This window comes from Bos taurus, chromosome 3 (genome assembly GCF_002263795.3).
Source record: "Bos taurus isolate L1 Dominette 01449 registration number 42190680 breed Hereford chromosome 3, ARS-UCD2.0, whole genome shotgun sequence".
Classification (NCBI taxonomy): domain Eukaryota; kingdom Metazoa; phylum Chordata; class Mammalia; order Artiodactyla; family Bovidae; genus Bos; species Bos taurus.
Genome location: NC_037330.1, coordinates 99,682,603 through 99,709,572, shown reverse-complemented (window position 1 = coordinate 99,709,572; position 26,970 = coordinate 99,682,603). Strand labels below are relative to the sequence as shown.

The 26,970-nt window shown below is 49.0% G+C and overlaps 1 protein-coding gene across 1 annotated transcript; it reads left to right on the top strand.

Moving 5' to 3' along the window:
- The first annotated feature begins 1,631 nt into the window (after nt 1-1,631).
- Nucleotides 1,632-25,036, top strand: LOC513210 (fatty acid amide hydrolase). Its single transcript, XM_002686507.7, has 15 exons — nt 1,632-2,146; nt 9,720-9,833; nt 10,053-10,202; nt 10,515-10,648; nt 11,248-11,454; nt 13,046-13,086; nt 13,517-13,641; nt 14,755-14,880; nt 15,516-15,613; nt 15,933-16,032; nt 16,465-16,508; nt 17,205-17,244; nt 17,653-17,761; nt 22,930-23,075; nt 24,684-25,036. Exons 1-15 carry the CDS (start codon nt 1,952-1,954, stop codon nt 24,810-24,812), a joined length of 1,758 nt encoding a protein of 585 aa, XP_002686553.3. The 5' UTR covers nt 1,632-1,951; the 3' UTR covers nt 24,813-25,036.
- The last annotated feature ends 1,934 nt before the right edge of the window (nt 25,037-26,970 follow it).

Below are 26,970 nucleotides of genomic sequence, written 5' to 3'. Positions count from 1 at the left end.
TAGCAATGAAGACCCAGCGCAACCACAAATAAATTAATAAAGGAAGAAGGTGGAGGAAAAACTTCCAATACTGCTGAGTTAACTTTGGGAAGATTGTCAGAATAACTTGGCATAAATCAGACTGGATTGGGTGGAGGAGTGAATGAAAGATGAGCAAATAAAGGCAGCAAGTGCAGATAACTGGAGAAGCTTAACTGAAGAAGATAACTGGAGAAGATAACTGGGAGTAGAAGAAACATGTCAATGTGGTAGCTATGTAGGATGCAGATCTGAATAGGTCTTCAAGAATTTGTTTTTATTATTATTTTTTTAAGATGGGAGAGACATAGGTGTTAAATGCTGCTAGAAAGGAGCCATAAAGGTAATAAAGGCAGAAATAAAGGGCTCGACCTATTTGTTATTCCTCCATTTAAGAAGTATCATTGAGCAACTGCCATGTGCCAGGAACTTTGCAAAAGATTGATGAGGTACTTGCTTTTAAGAAACTTATTTTTCAGGGAGGGAGGCAAGAAATAAGTAACAATGATTTCAGTGAATGGTAAGTGTGATGCGGAGATAAAATGAGGTGATGAAATGGAGGGGTGTGTTTCTGTAAAGGGTGATGTAACAAGCCCCAGGGCACAGCAGGGGCATTTCTGCTAATTGATGTCTGGGGGACCTGAGCTGTCAGGGTAAGTCAGGGTTCAGTGACAGTGCATGGAGGTGGGGAAAGGAACAGTGGGAGAACAGGAGGAAGTCACAGGGAGTTTGCAAATGTCAAGGAAGGCTAATTCCAGAGGCCTCTTGGAGATGGTGAAGAGTAGTAGAGGGAGATGACCTTGGGGTTACCCTTTAGGACATGATAGGTAGGTCAACTGCTGACTCCAATCCACTCTGGGTGCTCAGACTCAACATTACTAACCACAAACTCATCTCTTTCCCGGCAAATCTGCTGCTGACTTTCCAGTATTGAGGATGGAGCCACCATTTTCCAGGTTGCCAGTGACTGGCAGCCTCAGATGTTTCCGACTGCTCCCTTCTCCCTCTCTGATACAGAGGATCAGGCCCAAACAGACTGGCGTAGAAGGACTCCAAGATCAAGTTCCTCCTGTTCTGCTGCTGCACATCCTCTTGGTCTTTCCTGCAGGAAGTCACGTCCACCTCCTCACCCTACCCCATCCCACCTCACCCTGAAGATGCCTGCTTTCCTTGGTGGTAGGGAGTCCCTAGTCCAGTGAGGAAATGGGAGATGGGTCTGGAAGGGTGAAGCAGTCGACTAGGGTGAAGCAGTCCCAGGGGCAGCAGTGGCCTTGCCTGGGGAATCAGGAACAGAAGTTCATCTGGGCTGGCAGGGGAAGGGGCGAGGACTACGCCTGCCTGCCTTGGTCCTCACTTTCTGACATCATGTCTCCTGGGACGGATGCCTTCTGAACTTTGCCTGCATCCCCAGGTGTCCCTTCCTTTCTTCCCTGCCTGGGCCTCAGATACCCCCAGAGTGAGCTGCTAATTCTGGGCAGGTGGGCTGTTCAGTCCACCTCCCTGTGGCCTGAGAGTCATGTTAAGGGGGTTGGTGATTATCCTGCAGACCACAGGAAACCATAGGAGCAACCCACTGAGAACTGGAGAGGGTCAGGTTGGGGTGCTGGTGGGGTGTCTGAGGGGTGGGTGGGATGAGGGAGGAGAATGTAAAGAAAGTGGGATCAGAGCCTAGTCACCTGCCCACCTGGTGTCCTGGTCTCCTCTTCAGGCTAGTTTCTGCCACAGCCCCTTCATCTGCCTGGCCCGAGGAACGGAGGACTTTATTTGCATAAGGACATGTCCAGATGGCTGTAAGGGCTAGATGGGATGAGGTTAGGTTCTGCCAACACCTGGGGCTCCGCCTCTTTGGGAAACAGGCGTGGGAGGGTGGAGCTGATAAATAAAAAGGCAGCCTTCCTGAGGAAGCAGCTGGTGCATCTGCACGGGTCCCACAATGCCTGGGGTGATCTGGCTATCTCACTCGCTGGTGGTGTTACTCCCGGTGGCCCTGCTAGGGGTTGTCTTGCTGGGGGCCACCATGCTCTTCTGGTGGCAGGCTCCAGCATGGAGCAAGATCCCCAGGGCGCAGAAGCGTAGGGAGGAGGCTCTGAGGCGGATGGCAGCCCTGGCAGAACGTCTCCGGCAGCAGGTGAGTGGACATTGACCCTCAATCCCAATAGTGGGTCCCACCTCAGGACAGAGCTCCTCCCATGACCTCATCTCCTTCAGAAGACAGGGAGCAGCAACCCCCCACCCCCCGCCAGCTCCCTAAGCTGGCTTCTTGTGTCCCCATCAGTTCCTCCTTCATCTGTGTCCTTTGAGCCCCTTGAGGTCAGGGGCAGTGTGTTTTCTCTTTCTTCCAGTGCCTGTCACAGGGCTCGGCTGCATGGTGGGTATTTACCTGGGCTATTTGTTGAACTAAAACTGATGGAGGCAACTGGAGGTAGGAGGCCAGGCTTCTTTCAGCCCCTGAGCACCCTTAGACCCCACTGGGACAGGACCCTGGTCTTCAAATTCTGCCTCTCATCCCCTTCATCCCCCACATGGGGGTTCTGCAAATTTTTGCTGAGCACACGACAGATGCAAAACACTGGGGATCACTGAAGGTGGGGTCTTCACAGGAAGCTTTGTTTCTTTCCTTTAATTGTTAAGAGCACAGGCTCTGAAGTGAATCTGAGTTTACTAATTTTTTTGTCCTTTAAACCTAATTTTACATTGGGGTATAGCTATGGTAGTTTCAGGTGGATTTCAGAGTGACTCAGCCATGTATACGCATGTCTCCGTGTGTCCATTCTCCGCTCAACTCCCCTTCCATACAGCCCGCCGTATAACATTGAGCTGAGTTTCCCATGCTATACAGTAGATCCTTGTTGGTTATCCATTTAAAATATAGCAGTGCATACGTGTCGATCCCGAACTCCCTAACTATCCTTTCCCTGCATCCTTCCCCCTGGCAACCTTAAGTTTGTTTTCTAAATCTGTGAGTCTGCCCGGAAGCTATGTTTCTCACCCAGGGGCTTGGACAGTTTGACGGCCAATGGTGCAAGACAATGAGGCACTCACTGTGGCTGGCAGTTGAGATGTGGGTGTGTCTGTCGAGAGCGGAGCCTGTCGAGAGCGGCAGAGAGTGGGGAGGGAGAGGCATGGAGACAACTCTACACGGCGACTGTGGTTTGTTGGGTAGCCTGCACAATGTGACCATCCTTTTCCTGGGCCTTGTATTCCCCATCTGCCCAAGGAGAGGTGGGCTCGTGGTATCTTGGGTGACTGTGGTGGACTCCTTCTGGGAGTGGGGGTTGGGGTAGTGCCTGAGGTGCTATCCCCATGCTCCAGAGTTCCTGAGTGTCCTTTGCCATCTCCCCGGATGGTGATTGATGGCCCCGGTGGACAGTTCCTCTGCCCTAGCTGCTGCAGTTTCTGAGACTGTGTATTAATATTAATTGGGGCTAATTAGTTGGATAAATCAATCTGCCCCCAGAGAGCAGCTGCCCCTCCCTGGTTGATGAGGAGGAAATCTGGGCTAATGGGGTTGCTGCAGCGATGCCGCGTGATGGAGAGGATTCCTGTGTGTGCGGGGAGGCCCCATCTGTGCAAAGTGGCGGCTTTAGGTTCCTTCACTGCAAACACCAGGGTCTGCTTGTGTGTCCCTCCTGTGTGCTGGCTGGGTGTGTATCTGGCTGTGAGCTGTTTGTGTTTGGTTATTTGCCTTGGTGTGGGCCTGGTTGAGTGTACATGTGTTATTCATTGGGGTATATTCATCTGGATATGTGTAGCTGGTTTGGGTCTGTATGTTTGGTTGAGTATGTATCCATGTGATTGTGTCTGGTGTTTGAGGATGTCTGGTTTTGGGTGTGTCTTGGACTTCCCTGGTGGCTTAGACAGTAAAGCGTCTGCCTACAATGCGGGAGACCCAGGTTCGATTCCTGGGTCAGGAAGATCCTCTGGAGAAGGAAATGGCAACGCATTCCAGTATTCTTGCCTGGAAAATCCCATGGATGGAGGAGCGTGGTAGGCTACAGTCCATGGAGTCGCAAAGAGTCGGACATGACTGAGTGAATTCACTGTCACTGGGCATCTGGTTGGTGTACGTGTGGATATTTGGGATAAGTAGTTATTAGGCTGGGTACCTGGAAAGGGGTATCTGGGTGGCTGGAAGACTGTAAAGGGTTTGGAGTGAGATCACCCATGGTGCCTCCAACCAAAGTCTCTTGGCTCTCAGCACCTTATTCTCTTCCCAACAAAGTTATACAGATCTGTCCTGGACACCTTTCCAATCAGATCACTCCTCTGCCAGGGTTACCCTCAAGGTCAGTTGACCAGCTTTCTGATCCAGGCAGATGGGAGGCTGAAACATAGGTCAAACCCTCACAGGATTCAAACAAATCCAATTCAGTTCCATTTAGGAACATTTTACAAAGGATTCTCCTGGGTCTTTCTCTGCTGGACCCTGAGGACAGATTCATTATTCAGGTAATCTGACATTTGACATCTGACCCAAGCTTGCCTTAAAGAGGCTCCTAGTCTGGGTGGGGTGTGATGGAAGCAGAGCTGCGAGAACCATGAAGGGAGGCAGGCAGTTCAGCTGAGAGTGGCAAAGGTCACTTCACTTCACTTCAGTCGCTCAGTCGTGTCCGACTCTTTGCGACCCCATGAATCGCAGCACGCCAGGCCTCCCTGTCCATCACCAACTCCCGGAGTTCACTCAGACTCACGTCCATCGAGTCAGTGATGCCATCCAGCCATCTCATCCTCTGTCGTCCCCTTCTCCTCCTGCCCCCAATCCCTCCCAGCATCAGTCTTTTCCAATGAGTCAACTCTTCGCATGAGGTGGCCAAAGTACTGGAGTTTCAGCTTTAGCATCATTCCTTCCAAAGAACACCCAGGGCTGATCTCCTTTAGAATGGACTGGTTGGATCTCCTTGCAGTCCAAGGGACTCTCAAGAGTCTTCTCCAACACCACAGTTCAAAAGCATCAATTCTTCGGTGCTCAGCTTTCTTCACAGTCCAACTCTCACATCCATACATGACCACAGGAAAAACCATAGCCTTGACTAGATGGACCTTTGCTGGCAAAGTAATGTCTCTGCTTTTGAATATGCTATCTAGGTTGGTCATAACTTTCCTTTCAAGGACTAAGCGTCTTTTAATTGCATGGCTGCAATCACCATCTGCAGTAATTTTGGAGCCCCCCAAAATAAAGTCTGACACTGTTTCCACTGTTTCCCCATCTATTTCCCATGAAGTGATGGGACCGGATGCCATGATCTTCATTTTCTGAATATTGAGCTTTAAGCCAATTTTTCACTCTCCACTTTCACTTTCATCAAGAGGCTTTTTAGTTCCTTTTCACTTTCTGCCATAAGGGTGGTGTCATCTGCATATCTGAGGTTATTGATATTTCTCCCGGCAATCTTGATTCCAGCTTGTGCTTCTTCCAGTCCAGCACTTCTCATGATGTACTCTGCATATAAGTTAAATAAGCAGGGTGACAATATACAGCCTTGACGTACTCCTTTTCCTATTTGGAACCAGTCTGTTGTTCCATGTCCAGTTCTAACTGTTGCTTCCTGACCTGCATACAGATTTCTCAAGAGGCAGGTCAGGTGGTCTGGTATTCCCATCTCTTTCAGAATTTTCCACAGTTTATTGTGATCCACACAGTCAAAGGCTTTGGCATAGTCAATAAAGCAGAAATAGATGTTTTTCTGGAACTCTCTTGGTTTTTCGATGATCCAGCGGATGGTGGCAAAGGTCAGATGCCCTCAAAGCTGTGGGACTTGGCAGGAGAGGTGATCTGCTACCCGGAGACGGTTGTGTGGGGAAGGTTTCACAAGAAAGTGGTTTTGGAAATAAGCCTTGAAGGTTATGTAGGAGCTGTTTCAAAAGGAGGAGGGAACAAGAAAGGCAGTACCAGAGAGAGAAAAGCCTGAGGTAAGGCACTGTTTCTACAAAGTGGTGGGGAGGCGGGGAGTGTCCCCAACCCCTGGAACCTCAGCGCAGGAGGTGAGTGGCAGCTGAGTGAGCGAAGCCTCATCTGTATTCACAGCTTCTGCCCATTGCTTGCAACACCCAAACCCATGGGAAAATTGTCTTCATGAAACCAGTCCCTGGTGCCAAAAAGTCTGGGGACTGCTGCTATAGAACACTTAGAAAATAATATTTGTAGGATCTACTGATTGACGGCTGTTGGCTAGGAGGCTCTGGTCACTTCAGGTGGAAACTACCACCCTGAAGGTTGAGGGATTTTTTGATATTAAACATATGTAATGACCACTTTGGAAAGATTAATAACCAATTTACTAAAAACTTTGAAGTATATTTTCTTTGATTTTCAAACCACACATGGAGGCGGCCCTAGTGGAGTGTGCAGAAGGCCGGCTGTCCTGGGAGCTGTGGGGCTTGGCTGGAGGGGTGATTTGTTCTAAACTGTATACTAAAATGGCTTAAAAGTGATATAAGTTGAAGTTCAATTCTTTCATCAAATTATTGTAATAATTTCCAAATAATTTGTTGATCTTTTGAGAATTTGTGGGGCTTTTCTGATGTGATGATCATCTTTTGAAGATGTCCCTATCTTTCGAGCTTTATTAAAAGCTTTATTAAGCTCTCTCAATAAGCTGGGTCATTAGGTGACCTGCAGTCTCATTAAGTAGAAACTTTCAACACTAATGTATCATTTCTTAGGCTGAGTTTTGTTCAGCTTCTGCTGAACCAGTAGCAGTGACACTCAGAATTCCTGGCTCTTCTGATACCTTTTGAGATTTTATATAGTCTTCAGGGATCTCTGTTTTCAACAATAAACATTGTTATTAGAATCTCATATAAATTTCATTGACCCTAATCTTACAAGCCTTGGGAGAAGCTGTGTAACCTGTGGGCTAAGAGTGTGGTGGTTAAGACAGTGCTGGACTGACTGTGTTCGAATCCTGACTCTAACGCTCACATTTTAAATGATTCCTCTGTGCCTGCACCTACTCACCTCTATGATGGAATGATCATTATAATTATAGTACACAAGTTAATAATTTTGACAGTGGTGCCTGGGTACACAGCATGCATTTTCTAAATGATATTCTCTGGTGCACTGGGACGGCCCAGAGGGATGGTATGGGGAGGGAGGAGGGAGGAGGGTTCGGGATGGGGAACACATGTATACCTGTGGTGGATTCATTTTGATATTTGGCAAAACTAATACAATTATGTAAAGTTTAAAAATAAAATAAAATTGGAAGAATAAAAAAAAAAAAAAAAAAAAAAATAAATGATATTCTCATTTCAGCAATAATGTTGTCCTTGCTGAGTGGGTTTCTAGTGAGTTTCAGTGAATTTGTTCTAGTAGATTTGTTCCATTCATCAGGGTTGGTAAAAAGCTTTCTTGGACCCTTGAAAGCCTCACACCCCATGTCACTGGAGTGCTGGCATAGGGGCAGTACCAGCAGAGGCCTGCAGGGCCACCATTCTCACCACCCTGGCCTTCTCTCCCCACCTCTACCCAGTTCCTGGCAGGCTGTCATTTTCACCAGTGGCCACATAAGGACAACTGCCAGGGAGCAATGGCTTCAGGGGTCTATATGGATGGTGGGCACTTGTTCACATGGTGCCACCAGGGGAGCCCTCAGAATGAAGTTGCAACAACATTCTCTTTCTACAAGGGTCACCATAAACATCTAATGTGTTCACATATAGATACACCAATATTCTCAGTTACCCAGTACTTACTGCACTAGGAACATGTCGTGGGTTTTATGTAAATAGTTATGGCTCAGGCGGTAAAGAACTAGCCTGCAATGCAGGAAACACAGTTTCGATCCCTGGGTCAGGAAGATCTCTTGGACAAAGAAATGGCTATCCACACAGTATTCTTGAGCTTTCCCAATAGCTCAGCAGATAAAGAATCTACCTGCCAGAGCGGGAAATGCAAGAGATTCAGGTTCCACTCCTGGGTGGGGAAAATCCCTGACGGAGGAAATGGCAACTCACTCCAATATTCTTGCCTGGAAAATTCCATGAATGGAGGAGCCTGGTGGACTGCAATACAAAGGGTAACAAAGAGTCAGACATGACTGAGGACTGAATACAACAACTACAAGTATCACCCTGGTCGTAGTGAAGAGGCTGGGTTGGTAGGGAAGACTAGAGGCAGGGAGGCCAGTGAGGAGGCTGTAAGAAGACTGAGAGAGAGAGAAGGTTCTAGGCAGGAAGGAGTCTGAGAAGTCAGAAGTGAGAGATTTGAAGGAGGCAGAGCCACCTGTCAGCACTGAGTGTGGATAAGAGAATGGTGGCTGGGACTGCACTGCCCAGTGAACCCAGATCCTTGGGTAAACAGCTCTCTGTGCCTCAGCACCTTCTTCTGCTGTAAAATGAGAAAATCACATGGCTTACCTCTTAGAGTTGTTGCAAGGAATAATATAAATTATTATCTGTAAAATTCTTGGAAGGTGGCCCGACATATATTTAAATGTTGTAACACATTTTATGTGTAATTGTGTTGGTATTTATCTAGCCATGATCAGAACTTGGGTGAGGGGATCTGAGATTCACTGTGTTGATGACACAAGTGTCATCGGTTGGGAATCTCATGAAGAGGAACAGGTTTGACAGAAAAATGATGTTCCATGGGTGGGTAAATGGGCCTGAGGCCTGATGGGAAGTAGGTCTGGACTGGAGAAATGGGGAGAACTGGCCACTGAGTTCACCAGAGAAGATAGACAGGTAGGGAGAGAGGTGGCCAACATTTACTGGAGGAAGAGGGTCAGAAGAGACGGAGCAGGAATTGCTGGAAGGGAGAGGGAAGTCAGGAGAGTCGAGGGCATGGAGCACTTCCAGAGGGAAGTTTCTTAACAGTCAGATGCTACAGAGGAGAATAAGATGAGGACTGGAAGAATCCAAGAAGCCTTGAAGCCCCAACCTCCCAGGAAAATCCCTCTGTCTCCCTATGTCCCCTCCAGGACTGAGAAAGGCCCACCCAACCCACATTCCAACTTGAAGGCATCGGGGGCTCAGCTGGGACCATGGAGGACAAAAAGAGGCAACTTCATCTTCTTGAATGCCCACTGTGTGCTGGGTCCTTGATTAGGAGTCCTCAGGGTGATTCAGGCTTCTGGGCTCAGGGCAGCTGGGGGGCTTGTCTGTGCTCCGCTGCATGGCTGACTCATGACTGTATTCTGATACTTTCCTCTCTGAGGAGACCTAGGCCACGGGAGGGGGAGGGGTTCACCTGCGTTACCCCACTGACCAGGGCTAGGCTGACCAGGTGGTCAGGGCTGGCTCCCAGCTCTCCTGCCACCCTGACCTTTCCACAAGGTCAGATTGGCAGGTGTGGGAGGACTGGAGAAGACGGAAAGGTGGGATGCTGGGGGAGGGGGTGACTCCTAAAGGCAAACCTCACAGAACTGAGCCTCACTTTTCATAAGCCCTGCATCCCAAGATGTGCATGTAGAGTCCCTCCCACTCCATGGGGGGCCCTGTTGGATAGCTGCATGAGGAGGGGGCTGGCCTTCTCTGCACTGGGCCCTGGGGTTGGACTCTGGGGAGGCTGACACAGAGGAGGACACTTGTGCCCCTGGAGGGCTCTTATACCAACCTGGAGACTGATTGGGAGATGTCTTTAAAGCTAAGGATGGGCCCAGGAACATGTGATGGGTACTCTGTGCCCACCTGGGCATGATGTTCATGGTGGGAGGGCCCTGGGTGGAGCAGTGTGATATCCCCCATCTCTGCAGGAGCCAGAGCTGGACCCCAAGCCCATTCTGGAGCTGCCGCTGGAGAAGCTGGTCCAGAAGCTGCTTGCTGATGAGCTGAGTTTGGAGAGTGTCCTCTGCAGTTACCTAGAGGAGGTGCGGTTCTGGTCAGAGCCCAATCTTGGGGCTCTGGGTGGAATAGTTGGGGGACAGGTGTGACCCTGTGGCACTGCAGCCAGCTTGGGAGGGAGCTTGTGCCACAGTCATCTGTCACTTCTGCTCTGAGTCAGGATGGGCAGAGGGGCTGGGGTGACTCAGTATCCTGCACCTGGTCACGCCCTGAGCCCCTCTCTGGTTTCCCTCAATGATGCTCAGGCAATGAAGGTACACCAGGAGGTGAATTGCCTGACAGATTTCCTAGATGAATGTGAGGAACAATTGCAGGCATTGAAGAAACTCAAGAAGAGTGAGCGAGGACTCCTCTATGGGGTCCCCATCAGCCTCAAGGACGTCTATGACTGCATGGTGAGCCCTGGGGATACACGTGCATGTGTACATGTGAGCACCTGAGTGTGTGACATTGGGCAAGTTACTTGCCCAATCTAGGCCCCATGGTTAGAAAGTGGCCAGCTGGAAACCAAACCAGCAGTCAGGCTCCCAAACCCAATCTCTTCACCATTGATCTCTCCTGTCACTCATGAATCCTAAGGGTGTAGCACCTGCAACTCAGCAGGAGAGAGAATGCTTGGGAGCGGAGTGGAGTGCCGGAGATAATCTGTTTGGTGGCTTGTTCCACTCTGACCCCCAGGGGCTGGAGCTTGTGTCACTTCCCTGCAGGGCCATGACTCTACGTGTGGCCTGGCCCAGTTCCTGGAGAAGCCGGCAGCCAAGGATGGAGTCATCGTGAAAGTGTTAAAGGCTCAGGGAGCTATTCCCTTTGTTAAGACCAACATCTCCCAGACGCTGCTCAGGTCTCTGCAACAGGCAGGCCAACCCGGGCTGGGGCAGGGGCCGGGGCTGGGACTGGGGTTGGGTCCAAGGCTGGGCCCAGGATGAAGCTGTCGCTGAAGGGCTGAGGGTGAGGTGGGGGCTGGTCATGTAGACTTTGGGACGGAGGCTCTTGGGCAAGTCTCTTCTGCCCTCTGAGCCTCAGTGTCCTTATCTGACAACATGTGTGTGGACTCCATGGTCTTTAAGGGCCCTCAGGCCCAGATGTACTGAAAAGTTACATCTTTGTTTCTACTCCAGCTCTTTAATTGTTCTCATAACCTATTCTCCTCCCACCCCACTCAGCCGGTAGGGTATCCATTTCTATCTGTTCTTGTAACCTGTTCCCCACTATCCAGCAGAACTGCTGGCTCCTTGATCCTCCTTTTAGGAGTCCTGGTTGGTCTCCCCTGCAACAGCAGCTTCTCGCCTCAACTGAAGGGACACCAGGAGGTTCCTGGCCCGTGGCAGGAGCTCACCAGTCCTGGGGCTGACTCTGAGGGAGGTTGGCCTCTCTATGGGCAGAGCAGTCTTCTCCAGTTATACCTTCCCCTCCCAGCCCCATTTCTTCTGCTTCCCTCAGCTTTGATTGCAGCAACCCCATCTATGGACAGACTCTGAACCCTCAGAACTTAAAGAAGACATCTGGGGGCTCCTCGGGGGGTGAAGGAGCTCTCCTGGCAAAAGGGGGTTCCATCCTGGGCATGGGTACCGACACCGGAGGCAGTATCCGTATTCCAGCCAGCTTTTGTGGTGCCTGTGGTATCCGGGTCACAGGATACCGCCTCAGGTACTTGGTGGGGGGGGGGCCTGTGTAGGCTCAGCCCAGCCTGGAGAAACTAGGGGTCTTGTCCATATAATGATTCTCAGTAGCTCAGTAGTAGGGGAAGTGGACAAGGTAGGAGGGCTTCCAGTAACTCCTGCCTCAGCCCCGCAGCTAAACACACCGTGTTTGGTACAAGAGGGAGTGGGATAGACTGTCCACTCATTCATTATTTCACTAATTCATTCATCCATCCATCTGCTCAGCTACCCCCCTTTTCCTTCCTCATACATCAATCCATCCATTTATCCATCTATATCAATTTCTCATCCATTCATGCATCCATGCAGTCGCCATCCCAGTTTCTATCCATCAAACAATTTCACCATTCATCTGCCATTTAATTTATTTGACAAATATTTATTGAGTGTTTACTCTGTGCCAGACACTGAACTTGGGATGCATCAGTGAACAAAATGGACAATATCCAAGCCTTTGAAGAACTTACATCCTGCCTTCCATTCATTTATTCATTCAGTCGGACATTTATCTCTCCATCCACCTACTCAACTAGCCATCCATCAATCCACGTTTGCCTCCATTCATCCATCCAGCCACCAATCCATCCATATTTCCATTAATTTTTTCATCTGTTTTGCACTCACTCATACATCTATCCACCCATCCACCCATATTTCAACCCCACTCCGACTACCTACACTGTGTGGCCCTATGCAGGGACACAGAACACTCTCAGACCCAGCCCCAAGCCCTGTTGTGCTCTTTAACATCCAACTGGCTTATACCTGGTGCAAAGAGCTGACTCATTTAAAAAGACCCTGATGCTGGGCAAGATTGAAGGCAGGAAGAGAAGGGGATGACAGAGGATGAGATGGTTGGATGGCATCACCGACTCAATGGACATGAGTTTGGGTAAACTCCAGGAGTTGTTGATGGACAGGGAGGCCTGGTGTGCTGCCGTCCATGGGGTCGCAGAGTCGGACACGACTGAGCGACTGAACTGAACTGAATCCAGGCTTAAGAGAGGGTCAAAGAGAGGGATGAAGTTGACATTTTCTTCAATAGAATTTATTAAAGGCCAAGATTTTACACTTTTAGAAGCAGGTCAAAGGCAGGGAAGGCTTCCTGGAAGATGCAGCATTTGAGCTTGGTTTTGAAGGATGGACATGCAGAGTTGGAGAAGCATCTTCAGTTCAGTTGCTCAGCTGTGTCCGACTCTTTGTTACCCCATGGACTGCAGCATGCCAGGCTTCCCTGTCCATCACCAACTCCTGGAGCTTGCTCAAACTCATGTCCATCAAGTAGCATCTAGAAGGCTGTAATTCTATAAGCAGCCTATTTTGCCTGGAGCAATGTGTGAGTATGTGTGGAAGGGCTAGAAAGGGAAATTATGGAAAGAGTTGATAATTTAGAGCCTTGAAGGGCAGTAAAAGGGCTCATATTTATTCAGTAAAGAGTCATGGGAGGGTTGAGGCAGCTCTTATTCTTGTGTTCTGGGCCCTGGGGGAGTGCACTGGCTGGGTGTTCAAGCCTCTTTGGCACCTAAGTCCTTCCCTTCAGGTGCTGAGCTGGGCTCTGGGTGGGTGGGGTTTTGCAGCAACTCCGGAGTTGCCTCAGCTGTCAAGGGCAGGAAAGCAGGTAAGCTCTTGTCTGTGTTGGCCATATCCATTCAAAGGCAACCTGCTTGCCTTTCTCCCAAGGACATTTCACTGTATCTCAGACAGACCAGCCCCACCAGTGACCAAGGAATATGGGGGAAGGTTCTGCTTGGCTTTCTAGTCTAGTGACTCTTGCCCCTTGGAGAGGTGCTTCCTGTTCTTTAGCTTTCACCTCACTTGCTGGTCTCCTAGTGTTCTGCCCCAGAGGAAAATCTCCCTTCAGGCTGGAAGTTTGTTTGAGCTAGTCTGCCAACTCCACTCATTCTCAACCCCTGACCCAAGACAGCCCCAGGGCCTCTTCACTTTGCCCTGATCATGGCCCTGGGTCCCACCCTCTGAGGCCAGGCAGTGTGGGTCCCCAAAGCAGAAAGGATGCAGCATGTCTGCCTCTTTCCACCCCCTCTGTACAGTGGTCACAGTGGCTGGCCCCTTGGCCTGGGACGTGGAGAGCCTGGCACTGTGCCTGCGAGCGCTGCTGAGTGAACACATGCACCGATTGGACCCCACCGTGCCCTTTCTGCCCTTCAGGGAGGAGGTGAGCTGGGTAGGGAGCAGGCCTGGAGGGCTCCCTCTCCTCTCCCTTCAGTCCTCAACAGCCAGCCACTAGGACCATTCCCTGTGAAGCCCTCCTTTTCCAGCCCAAGTGCACTGAGCGGGAAGCCCACATGCTCAGTCAGTTCATTCCCCAACCCGACCAGATGCCAGCTGCTTTGGCTTCTGTGCCACCTGGAGCCATAGATGATATTACCCCAGAGAGGGACTCCATCATCATTTGCCCAACACACAGGGGCAGTAAACTCAGCAAGTGTGGTGTAGAGAGCCTGGTATCAAGGGAAGCTGGGCTGTTAGGCCTCTAGGTAACCCTGACCAAGTCACATCTCTTCTCTAGGCCTCAGCCTCCACATTGGTACAATGAAGATGTAGAACCAGAATTTTGCTGCAGACCCTTCTAACTCTGACTCTTCATTTTTGCATTAACTCACTCAGGAAAATTTATTGGTACCTACTATGTGGTGGCTGTTTGTAGTTCATCCTAACACTCACTCTATAGAATGAGCATCACTCCTCCCATTTACAAGTGAGGAAGCTGAAGGGAAATGAAATGACTTTCTGATGATCACATAGTGGCTTGGAACCCAGCCCTATCTGACTCCAGGATCTGCTGCATAGGGAGAGACTCTGTCTACTGATCAGCCAGTATCTATTCATCTGATTCCCTACACATATTATAGTACAATCAGCCTGTGGTCACTGTCTGTTATTTGTTATTCGCCTCTATTGGTCTCTTCATCCTCTTCTCCTGACCCTTCTTTGGCTTTAAGATATTTGTGTCTATTCATGTACTTACTTGCCTGCCTGCCCACTCACCTCCATCCATTCATTTATCCACCCACCCATTTATCTGTTTAACCCTTGCCCACTCACCCATTCACTATCTCATACACCCACCCATTCATTCGTGAATCTGTTTAACTATCCACTTCAGCTACCCAATCAGTCATGTCCCCATCCATTTCTTCCTCTTCTGGAGAGTTCTTCAGAGGACCTAAACCCTGGAGAGTATATAGGGAGGCTTCAAGGGGCCCTTGGAATGAGGCCACCTTGTCTTCTGGCCAATCTCCCCTAACCCAGCCCCTCTTTCCCCAAGGTGTACTCCAGTAACCGTCCCCTTCGAATTGGCTACTACGAATCAGATGGCTTCACCCAGCCATCACCTAGTATGGCCAGGGCTGTGAAGCTCACATCCAGGCTGCTCCGGGATGCAGGACACCAGGTAGGCTTACTTGGCCCTTGGGAGGGAGACCAGATCAGTGAGAATGCTGGGTTGGTCCATTCTTGGAGAGGAAGTTTACATCTGAGTTTGTGCTAGTGAGATCACTGTGTTTCCCCTAGGCTTCCTGGAGACTGATGGAGTGGAGGTTGGGGCAGGGTGGGTCCCATCCTGTGAGGAAGGCATCCCCCTTCAGTAGCGGGAACTCTGAGACTCACTCCTATAATTCCTAGAGCTTGGGTTTCTGTTGTCTCCATCAAATGGCTGTAAGGAGCCTCTTGTCCTCAGAGTGCCCCTCTTCTTCCCCTACTTCCCATGCCCCAGTGGCTTGTCCCTGCCCCGCCACCCCTTTGAGAGTTGCTGAGCCAGTCTCTTCATCTCTATGAGCCTCAGGTTGCTACCGCACTGGGTGGCCATGATGATTGAATGAGCTCCCAATAAAGCACTTGGCAAGGGGCTGGATCACAGTTAAGCAAGCAGCTCAAATTCTGCCTCATCACTGTGTGGGGGTGAGAGAGTGGGCAGAGCACAAAGGCTTCCCAATGTGGTATTCTCTCTTTAAATCCTGAGAGATGCAGAGAGAACATGGGGCAGAGCAGGAGGAGCTCCAGGCCCTGACTCGGCCTCTCTCTCCCCAGGTCATCCCCTTCTCTGTCCCCCGAACAGAGTATGCCTTCTTTCACCTGTACACAGGGAGTCTGTTGGCTGATGGAGGGGCCAGCCTTCTGGAGAAACTGTATGTCTGCTGGGACTCAGATGTGGGGTGTGATGGAAATGGGGTTGAGGAAGGGGCTGTGGCAGCCTGAGCCCTAGGTGGGGAGCTGCAGGCCTGGGCTCCTTTGGTGCCTCTGGCTCCTTGTGTGACGGTAAGCAGCAAGTCACCCAACCAAGCCCTGCCTTCAGGATGCACATGTTCTGGGGTGGTGCTGCTGGGAACAGAGTATTTCTTTGGGTCAAACCTCTCTCTGTAGCTTATCTAGGGAGGGGAAGCTGATGGCTGGGTGATGGCCAGCTGAAGGCCATAACTGACCAGCTGTGTGTCTGTGGTTCCTCAGTAAGGGGGACATTGTGGACCCCTCCATGAAGAACACAGTCACCTCTCTCAGGTTGCCAAACTCACTCAAACGTTTCTTGGCCTGGATCTGGAAGTATTTCGTGAGTGTGTGTTCAGAGTGGGAGGGGCTGGAGGGGGGAGGGGCCCAGAGAGGACATGGGGCTCAGAAAGGGGAGGGGGCTCCCTTGGGGGTGAAGGGTGGGGTGGGGGTGGGGGTCAGGTCAGAGAGGAAGATGAGGCCCAGAGAATGTGGTGGTTCAGAGAAAGGCTCAATGGGAGAGGAACTGAAAGACGGGAGATGGGGGCCAAAAGAGCAATGCTGTCAGAGAGGGAGGGGGGCTTCAGAGAAGCTCAAAGAGATGGAGCTTCAGCGAGAGGGAAGGGGATTTAGAGAGGGGGATCAGGGTTTGGTGCTGTGGTCAGGGGCTCGGCGGGGAGCGGGGCAGAGTTTCTCTTCCCAGACCTCTGTCCCGGGCAGGTAGCATTGCCCTATGGTTTCTGAAAGTGCCCTCCCCCTCTGTCCCCACCTCCAGGAGCCCCGGGCTAGCCAGAGTTTAGAAAGGTTGTGTGGAGTAGGGTAAGTGATCAAGCCTCCTCAGGTCCAATTCACAAGGGGTTTCCTTGGGAGCTGGGTGAGGGTCATGTGGCTGGGGGCCTTGTCCACTGTGAGCAGGGCTGTTTAAGGTTTTGGAATCTAATTAGGGCTTTAGAATCATGCCCGACATGGGGTTAAATTTAGACTTTTGGGTGGGACTGGGGTTTTAGTTGGACTTGAACTCTGAGTACACACTAGAACTGAGTTAGATTGGGACAAAAGTTGGGCCTGAGTTGAAGTTAGCTTTGGGTCAGGGTTGGGGTTAAGATTGGAGTTGGGGTGGGGATATGATTGGGAGAGGAGTCTGGTTTGGGTTTGCTGTTGGACTTGGCCTGGTGGGCTTGGAATTAAGGGGCTGGTTAGAACTGGGGCTGGAGCAGCCTGAGGGTTGACTTGGGGCCTCACAGTTTAGGGGAAAGGACCTGGGGTTTCGAGGGAGCCTGTGGGTCCCTGTCACAGGTGTTGGGGCTTTGACCAGGGGATGGGTCCTCTTAGGAACATTGGACAGGTAATGGATATTGGCCAGGGGACAAGATACAGGGTGATTCCCAGTCCACCAGCTGATTTGCAGCCTGCATAGAGTCCAGAACTTGCCTCCTGGGTATCATGTCCCCGTTTGTATAAAAAGCAGTCCTCCCATGCTGACCTTTGGACTTCTCCTTCTTCCTCATTCCCCAGGACACCCAAGAAACTGTGGGAGCAGCACACAGCAGTGGAGGTAATACATGCCTGGGGAGACCTTGAGGTACTGCCAGAACTGGGGCAGCAGACCCCTGGGTGGCAACAGGAGTAGCCCAGTAGATGGTAGATCTCTGTGTTGGCCTTCAGGGGAGGCTCAGCTGCACCCGGGTGATGACCAGGAGGTTAATGTAGTCTGTCTCCTTGGGGCCAGGATGATACATTGTCCCCAGATCACTGTGGCTTGAGACTGTCCTTCTCATCCCTCCTCCTTGGCCCCTGGGAAAACCCTGACTTCCCCCCGCCCCACCCCCATCTCAGTCTGCACCTCACAGCCTGGGAATTCTTTCTGGTGTTTGACCTGACTCAGCCTGGCAGCATCTGATTTTGTCCTGCAAACAGTGACCTCTGCCAGTCTCACCTTTCCCGCCTGCCACTATTCCTGCAGGAATATCAGCAAGAGTTCATAGCCAAGTGGAGGTCCCTGGACCTGGATGTGCTGCTGTCTCCAGCTCTGGACCCCGCCTTCTATGTTGGCTATCCTGCCAAGGTGCAAGGTGAGCGAACACCGGGTCCCTGGCAGGGAGCAGGGTGGGGGTGGGGCTGTGATGTCCAGGACTTCTGAGCCCTCCCACAGCCTCTGGCCTTTACCTCTGATGTTAGTTACTATTTAAAAATTTTGTCTTAAATGGAGATAAAATTCAGATAACATAAATTCGCCATTTAAAGCGTACAACTCAGTGGTTTCTAGTATATTCAGAATGTCATGCAACCACCACCACTGTCTGGTTCCAGAACATTTTAATCATCCTGAAAAGAAACCCCGTACCTGTTACCAGTCCCTACCAATTTTCATTCCCTTTGTTTGTTTGTACGTTTGTTTTGGCTTTATTGTGAAGTTTCTGGGATCTTATCAGAGATCCCTGATCTCTGACCAGGGACCGCACCTGTGCCCCCTGCAGTGGAAGCATGGAGTCCTAACCACTGGACCACCAGGGGATTTCCTCCATTCACTTAAAAAAATTTTTTTTTTAATTTATTTCACTGCACTGGATCTTAGTCGCATCATGCAGGACCTAGTTTCCTGACCGGGGATCAAACCTGGGCCTTTTGCCCTGGGAGCACAGAGTCTTAGCCACTGGATCACCAGGGAAGTCCCTCCATTCACATTTTAAATGAACTTTATTGAAGTATAATTTACATGAGATAAAATTCACTAGTTTTAAGTAACTTGGTGAATTTTAACATATGTATGTATACATGTATCAGTTCAGTCGCTCAATCATGTCCAACTCTGCAACCCCATGGACTGCAGCACGCCAGGCTTCCCTGTCCATCAAACTCCCAGAGCTTGTTCAAATTCATGTCCATCAAGTTGGTAATGCCATCCAAGAATCTCATCCTCTGTCTTCCCTTTCTCCTCCACCACCTAATCACAATAGAGACTATTTCCATCATTAGCCAAATTTCCCTCATATTTTGTTGCGTTTCATGCCACCACTCGTCTGCTTTCTGTCACTATAGTTTTGCCTCATCTAGGATTTCACATAAGTAAAATCAAAAGGTATGAGGCGCAGGGGTCTGACTTCTTTCTCTTAGCATATCCATTCACTCTTAACATGCTTTCTGCAGCCTCACTTCCAGAGGTGCCCTCAGCCCAGCAGCCCACCTGCAGATGCCAGCAAGCCTCAACACAGGGCAGCCACCCATGTGTAGCGCAGGTGCAGGTCTCAGAGGCGATGCCACGCAGAATGCAAACCCCCGTCAAGCCTGGGCTCCTCTCCTCTGGGTCCCCCTACAGTGGTTGCCCAAGGCATAACCCACACTTGGCTCTGCTCTAGCGTCTTCTGTCTACCTCCCTGACACTCTGATTCTCACTCCCTGCACACAGGTGGCTGCTGGGAGGAGCTACCTTTTCAACTCAGGATTGCACTCCAGCCCTCTTGGAGCCCTGAGTACTGGAGGGCATGGCTGCATCCTCTGCCAGCCACTAGCTGTGTATCTGTCTGCCTCCTTGGTTTCCCATTTGTACACGGGGACTAGTAATCCTCATCTCACAGAGGAGGGGAGGAGTCAAGGACTCAGCAGTGTAGAGAGGGGAGTGCAGTGCCTGGCACTGAGTAAGGCTTTGCAGTGTGGATTCTTTTTATTAAAAAAAAATTATTGGCATATAGTGATTTACAAAGCTGCCTTAGTTTCAGGTGTATAGCAAAGTAAATATATATGTATACCCTGTGAGCCACAACTGACTCAAATTTTTAAAAAATTAAAAAAAAACCAAAACAATGTAATGAGGCCGGGGGGCTTCCCTGGTGGCACAGATGGTAAAGAATCTGCCTTCAATGCAAGAGACCCAGGTTTGACCCCTGGAGAAGAGTGGCAACCCACTCCAGTTCTCTTGCCTGGAGAAACCCATGGACTGAGGAGCCTAGCCGGCTACAGTCCATGGGGTCTCAAAGATATGGACACGACTGAACAACTAACACACATACATATACCCACTCTGTTTTTTTAGATTCTTTTCCCACATAGGCCATTACAGAGTACTGAGTAGAGTTCCCTGTGCTATGCAGCCGGTTCTTATTTGTTATATATTTTACATACAGTAGTGTGCATCGGTTAAGTCATGTCTGACTCTTTGCGACCCATGGACTGCAGCATGTCAGGCTTCCCTGTCCATCATCAACTCCCGGAGCTTGCTCAAACTCACGTCTACAGAGTCGGTGAAGCCACCCAACCTTCTTTTCCTCTGTCATCCCCTTCTCTTGCCTTCAATCTTTCCTAGCATCAGGGTCTTTTCCAGTGAGCCAGTTCTTCACATCAGGTGGCCAAATTATTGGAACTTCAGCTTCAGCATCAGTCCTTCCAATGAATATTCAGGCCTGATTTCCTTTGTATTGACTGGTTAGATCTCCTCGCAGTCCAAGGGACTCTCAAGAGTCTTCTCCAACACCACAGTTTAAAAGCATCAATTCTTTGGCACTCAGCTTTCTTCATAGTCCAATTCTCACATCCATACATGAGTACTGGAAAAACCATAGCTTTGACTAGATGGACCTTTGTTGGCAAAATAATGCCTCTGCTTTTTAATATGCTGTCTAGGTTTGTCATAGCTTTTCTTCTAAGGAGCAAGCGTCTTTTAATTCATGGCTGCAATCACCATCTGCAGTGATTTTGGAGCCCCAAAAATAAAGTCTGTCACTGTTTCCATTGTTTCCCCATCTATTTCCCATGAAGTGATGGGAACAGATGCCATGATCTTAGTTTTATGAGTGTTGAGTTTTAAGGCATCTTTTTCACTCTCCTCTTTCACGTTCATCAAGAAGCTTTTTAGTTCCTCTTCGCTCTCTGCCATAAAGGTGGTGTCATCTGCATATGTGAAGTTATTGATATTTCTCCCGGCAGTCTTAATTCCAGCTTGTGCTTCATCCAGCCCAGTATTTCACATGATGTACTCTGTATATAAGTTAAATAAGCAGGGTGACAATATACAGCCCTTTCCCGATTTGGAACAATATCTTTGTTCCATGACTGTTTCTAACTATTGCTTTTTGACCTGCATAGATTTCTCAGGAGGCAGGTAAGGTGGTCTGGTATTCCTGTCTCTTTAAGAATTGTCCAGTTTGTTGTGATCCACACAGTCAAAGGCTTTGGTGTAGTCAATGAAGCAGAAGTAGAAGTTTTTTTGGAATTATCTTGCTTTTTCTGTGATCCAACAGATATTTGCAGTTTAATCTCTGGCTTTTCTGCCTTTTCTAAATCCAGCGTGAACATCTGGAGGTTCTCAGTTCACATACTGCTGAAGCCTTGTTTAGAGAATTTTGAGCATTACTTTGCTAGCATGTGAGATGAGTGTAATTATGTGGTAGTTTGAGCATTCTTTGGCATTGCCTTTCTTTGGGATTGGGATGAAAACTGACCTTTTCCAGGCCTGTGGCCACTGCTGAGTTTTCCAAATTTGCTGGCATATTGAGTGCAGCACTTTCACAGCATCATCTTTCAGGATTTGAAATAGCTCAGCTGAAATTCCATCACCTCCACTAGCTTTGTTTGTAGTGATGCTTTCTAAGGCCCACTTGACTTCACATTCCAGGATGTTTGGCTCTAGGTGAGTGATCACACCATTGTGGTTATCTGGATCATTAAGATCTTTTTTGTATAGTTCTTCTGTGTATTCTTGCCACTTCTTCTTAATATCTTCTGCTTCTGTTAGGTCCATACCTTTTCTATCCTTTATTGAGCCCATCTTTGCATGAAATGTTCCCTTGGTATCTAATTTGCTTGAAGAAATCTCTAGTCTTTCCCATTCTATTGTTTTCCTCTATTTCTTTGCATTGATCTCTGAGGAAGGCTTTCTTATCTCTCTTTGCTATTCTTTGGAACTCTGCATTCACATGGATATATCCTTCTCTCCTTTGCCTTTTGCTTTTCCTCTTTTCTCAGCTATTTGTAAGGCCTCCTCCGACAACCATTTTGCCTTTTTGCATTTCTTTTTCTTGGGGCTGGTTTGATCACTGCCTCCTGTACAGTGTCACAAACCTCCATCCGTAGTTCTTCAGGCACTCCTCAGATCTAATCCCGTGAATCTATTTGTCACTTCCACTGTATAAGTCAATCCAAATCTCCCAATTTATCCCTTCCCCACCCTTTTGATGACCATAAGTTTGTTTTCTATATTCAGGACTCCATTTCTGTTTCACAAATAAGTTCTTTTGTATTATTTGTTTTAGAATCCACATATAAGCGATATCATATGGTATTTGTCCTTCTGTGTCTGACTTACTTCACTCAGTATGACAATCTCTAGGTCCATCCATGTAGCAAATGACATAATTTTGTTCTTTTATGGCTGCATAATATTCCATTGTATGTACATATCACATCTTCTTTATCCATTCCTCCGTCAATAGACATTTAGACTTGTCCATATCTTGGCTACTCTAAATAGTGCTGTGATGAACACTGAGGTGCATGCATCTTTTTGAATTATGGATTTCTCTGCATATATGCCCAGGAGTGGGATTGCTGGATCATAGAATAGCTCTATTTTAACTTTTTAAGGAACCTCCATACTGTTCTCCATTGTGGTTGCACTGATTTACATTCATACCAACAGTGTAGATAGGAGGGTCCCCTTTTCTCCGTATCCTCTCCAGCATTTATTTTTTGTAGAGTTTTTGGTGATGGCCATTCTGACCTGTGTGTGGTGATACCTCATTGTAGTTTTGATTTGCCTTTCCCTAGTAATTAGTGATGTCGAGTATCTTTTCATGTGCTTTTTGGCCATCTGCACAGAGCAGATTCTGACTCTCTCCTTCCCTCCACTGTGGGGAGCAGTAGGCAGCTGTTAGACCGACTCCCTGCATTGAAACAGCTATTGCAAGCAGAAGGCTGCAGTTCCAAGAAAGATCCCAAGGAGGGACCCACTCACATTCTGTCCCTCCTGTCTTAATCAATTATTTATTTGGCTGCCTCCGGTCTTGGTTGCAGCACTCCGAGTTCTCATGTGTCATGTGCGATCTTTCGTTGCAGCACACAGCCTCTCTGGTTGTAGTGCTTGGGCTCAGTTGCTCCGAGGGATAGGGGCTCTTAGTTCTCTGACCAGGGATCGAACCCACATCCCCTGCATTGCAAGGAGGATTCTTAACTACTGGGCCATTAGGGAAGTCCCCTGAGTCTTTTCTGAGCTGATCATTTTCCTGAGCTTACCTGGATCTTCCTACAGCAAGCAGTTTCTACTTGGGCCTTTACAACCTCCTGAACTTCCCTGCCGGCGTGGTGCCTGTCACCACCGTGACGCCACAGGACGAGAAGGAACTGGCCTTCTACAGAGGCTACTACAGAGATCACGTCGACAAAAGTTTCCAGGAGGTCAGTTTCCCTCTCTGCCTCTCCTGCTGTTGGGGTAGGGTGGGGCTGGTCCCTCTTAGTGTTTCTCTTTACCACCTCAGTTACAGTTTCACCCCATCACTGAAGACACACTATTTTGACCTCCAAGTCAGCCTCTGTCCTCGTGAGGGGAGAACCACTGTGCAAAAGCAGTGGCTTCCTCGACACTTCTGTAGGGAAGGTCGATCCCAGAGACAGGGGTGGTGAAGAAAGGTGAAGGCTAGGAGGTTACTGTGAAGGTTACAAGGTGAAGGTACTTGTTAGCAGGTCACTATGTAACTGAACTGGACACAGTTTTTTTCTCTAGGAAGACAGAATTTGGGCTTCCCTGGTGGCTCAGTTGGTAAAGAATCCGCCTGCAATGTGGGAGACCTGGGTTCGATCCCTGGATTGGGAAGATCCCCTGAAGAAGGGAAAGACTACCCACTCCAGTATTCTGGCCTGGAGAATTCCATGGACTCTATATACAGTCCATGGGGTCGCAAAGAGTCTGACATGACTGAGCGACTTTCACTTTCACTTTTCATTCTACTTTTACTTTGTGGGGTTGTGTTAAAGGTTAAATCGAAAAAAAGTGAAGCAATTAGCATAATGCCCTGTATGTAGGAACTGTTGAATAAATGCTATTACTAATTCAAAGAGGGCTTCACAAAGGAAATATTTCTATGGACCTATTGAATTCATGGTCTAAAATAACAGCCCTGACTAGGGTGAGAGAGGGGAAGAGAGAGAGGGAAAGAGAGAAACTGGCTCTGAAAAGTATGCATGTGTCTGAGTCAGACATTAAGTAACTTATTTTTCCTGGAAATTGATTTTAGTGCTAGAGTTACCCAGTGGAACTGCTGACCTGAATTCTGTGAAAATAACAATAACGATACTATCTAATGTGTCTTGAGCTCTTACTCTGTTCCAAGAGCTGTTTAAAAGTGCTGTATATATATTAAATCATTAAATCCCATAACTGTCCCATGAGGTTTTCCAAATGAGGAAATGAAAGAACAGATAGGTTAAGGGACTTGACCAAAGCCATATAGCCAGCTGAACTGAAGGAGCCAGGACTCGAAGCCATGGGACCTGGCTCCAGAGACAAAGGCAAGTAAGGGCGTATATGGTATCATCTTGAAGCAATGAAAACATGTTTGAATGCCTACAAGTATGTTTGATTTTCATGGCAGGGACTCAGGCTCAACTCCCATGTTCCTGGAGCTGTGTTTTGGAGTCAAGGCACCCCTTTCCTTGCAGAAGTGCAATCAGGCCCTGGGTCAGGGATTTGGACATTCTCTTTTCCTTTGCTGAGAACACGGGGTGAATACTCAGTGTTATATTTCATCCTTAGAGTCAGCTGTCTACACAGGGAGCAAGTTTTCCATCCTAACCCTGGAGAATTGTAGCCAAAGCAGAACAGTTTTTCCAGGTTTTGCTGAGAGCTGAGGAAGCCTGGAACTCTGAGATCCAGGACATGTCTACTTTAATATAGACTGGGAGTGAGATATTTGGATTAATACACACCTATGGGTGGTGAGGATGGATGGGCAAGGGGCCTGTGAGCAGGAAGCAGGCTCTGAGTCCATAGGCCCTCTCTCCCTGCAGGCGGTGAGAGGATCTGTGGGGCTTCCAGTGGCTGTGCAGTGCATTGCTTTGCCATGGGAAGAGGAACTGTGTCTCCGGTTCATGAAGGAGGTGGAGACCTTGGTCAAGAGCAAGATGGAACCCAAGTGAAAAGACACTCCTTCTCCTGGAGGTCTTTCTACATCTTCATCCAAGTCTGCTCTCAATGTTCCTTCCTTCTCATGAATACCAGATCCGCCTTATTTCTCCTCCTCCTGGAAGCCCACCACAAGTTTTCTTTGTTGTCTCTCTGTGTGGCTGCTCAGTACACAGACTTCCCAGATTATCCCAGCATGGGGAGCAGGGTGATGTGTTCAATAAACATTTTGACTGGCTGGCTTCGGGATCTCTGGTCTAGATGGGGAGGTAGGGCTGTAGACTTCCCATGGCCTTCTACTTCCAGCTGCTGTCCTCCAGTTCAGTCTCTGAGATGCTATCCTAGACTGCAGCAGAGGGGAGAGGGCCCCAAACTGAGAGCTTGGAGAGCTGGTCCAAATCCTGGCTCTGCCACTGGTTTGGTCTAGGCAAGTTATTTCCCCTCTCTGGACCTCAGTCTTATCATCCACACATTGAGGGGGTTAGATTTGATGTAGTCTGTCCTACCTGCCAGTACTCGACTATTATGGGAGAGGTGATTCCTAGGCACTTTTCTGATCGAGAACTTGCCATGGCTCCCACTTTCTAAAGTTCCATAGAGCAAGGCCATGGGAGTGAAACCAAGTCAGAACAGAGCCTGTGTTGGGAGTTAATCCCCCACTCACCGTCCAGTGCTTTGCCCACAAGCTGCTAAATTTTTTGACCTGACACCCAGCACCTCCTGAGGACCTGTACAGCCTCTTTTGGTGTGGCTCCACCACAGCGTAACCTGCCTCCATTCTCTCAAACTGGAGCCTTCTTGCCAGTACAAGGTGTGTCTGTGCCTCTGTTCATACTGTTCTCTTCAACTAAACGCCATCACTGTCTTCACTGCCCTTCAAGTCCTATGTCAAATGTTACTTCCTCCAGGAAGCCTTCTTTGAGCCCTCAGTCTCCTCCATGATTTTACGTGCACCTAAACTCTCTTGAGGTTCTCCCCCAACAAAACTTCCCCTTCCTGTATCCCATTCTTCTTTGTAGCCCTACTTCCAATCAACTAGGCAAACTTATGAACTCATTCCTCCCTGTGCTTGATAGCCCAGACCTCCTGGAGATAATATCCCAGTGCAAATAAATGGAATTCATCCATCCATTCATTCATTCTACATTTGTTGAGTACCTCCTCAGGAACAAATATGATGGAATTTTAGGCAGAAAAAGGCCCAAGTTGAACTAAGATGGAGACCCCAGGAATCATACCAAAAAGGCTGCCCTGACTCTACTTACAATAGAAACAACCATCTGGGGTGTCCAGGTGCAGACTGGACAGGGCTACTGCTGACCTCACCTTGGCCTCCACCTCTCTTCAGGCCCTAGCACAGAGTCTGAGTTCTCTGGAGGAGAAGAATCCTCATTGTACCTTCTCAGTCAGGGTTAGTATGGCTCCTTCTCTGTCCTTCCTCTCCCATAAGAGGGAGGTCTAAGAGGCTCAGGCCTTCCCAGATGGCTCAGCAGGTAAGGAACCTGCCTGCAAAGCAGGAGACTCGGTTTGATGCTTGGGTCAGGAAAATCCCCTGGAGAAGGAAATGGCAACCCACTCAAGTATTCTTGCCTGAAAGAAACCCATGGACAGAGGAGCCTGGTGGGCTGCAGCCCAAAGGGTGGCAAAGAGTTGGACACGACTGAGCAGCTGAGGATGCACGCATAGCAAGCACTCAAGTCTTTGGCTTCCATGGTGGCTCAGCTGGTAAAGAACCCATCTGCCAATACCGGAGATGCAGGAGACACAGGTTCAATCCCTGGGTTGGCAAGATCCCTTGGAGAAGGAGATGGCAACCCACTCCAGTATTCCTGCCTGGGAAATCCCATGGACAGAGAAGCCTGGCTGGCTACAGTCCATGGGGTCATAAAAGAGTACCACACGATTGTCCACCAACACACACACCTTGTCAAGAGGCTCAGAGAAGTGGAGGAGCAGAGAGGTTTTCTATCTCAAATGCCTCCTGCTTCCCTTTCCCTACACCCCGCTGGCCGCACAAGTCTGGGCACCAGGGGGCAGCATTGAGCTTCACATAGTCCATACGTTACCTGGCCTTCTCTCTTGTCATCAGGTCTTTTCCAGTCTTAGCTCCATTGCCAAGAAAACTAGTGGGTGGAGATGTAGTGAGATAGGAGGACCAGGAATAAACCAGGT

Bases quoted from the DNA above. Each gene is read 5' to 3' on its own strand.
- LOC513210 (XM_002686507.7), top strand. From the start codon at position 1,952: ATGCCTGGGGTGATCTGGCTATCTCACTCGCTGGTGGTGTTACTCCCG. The intron at 9,834-10,052 runs GTGCGGTTCTGG...AATGATGCTCAG, and splicing joins TCTGCAGTTACCTAGAGGAG to GCAATGAAGGTACACCAGGA. The intron at 23,076-24,683 runs GTCAGTTTCCCT...CTCTCCCTGCAG, and splicing joins TCGACAAAAGTTTCCAGGAG to GCGGTGAGAGGATCTGTGGG.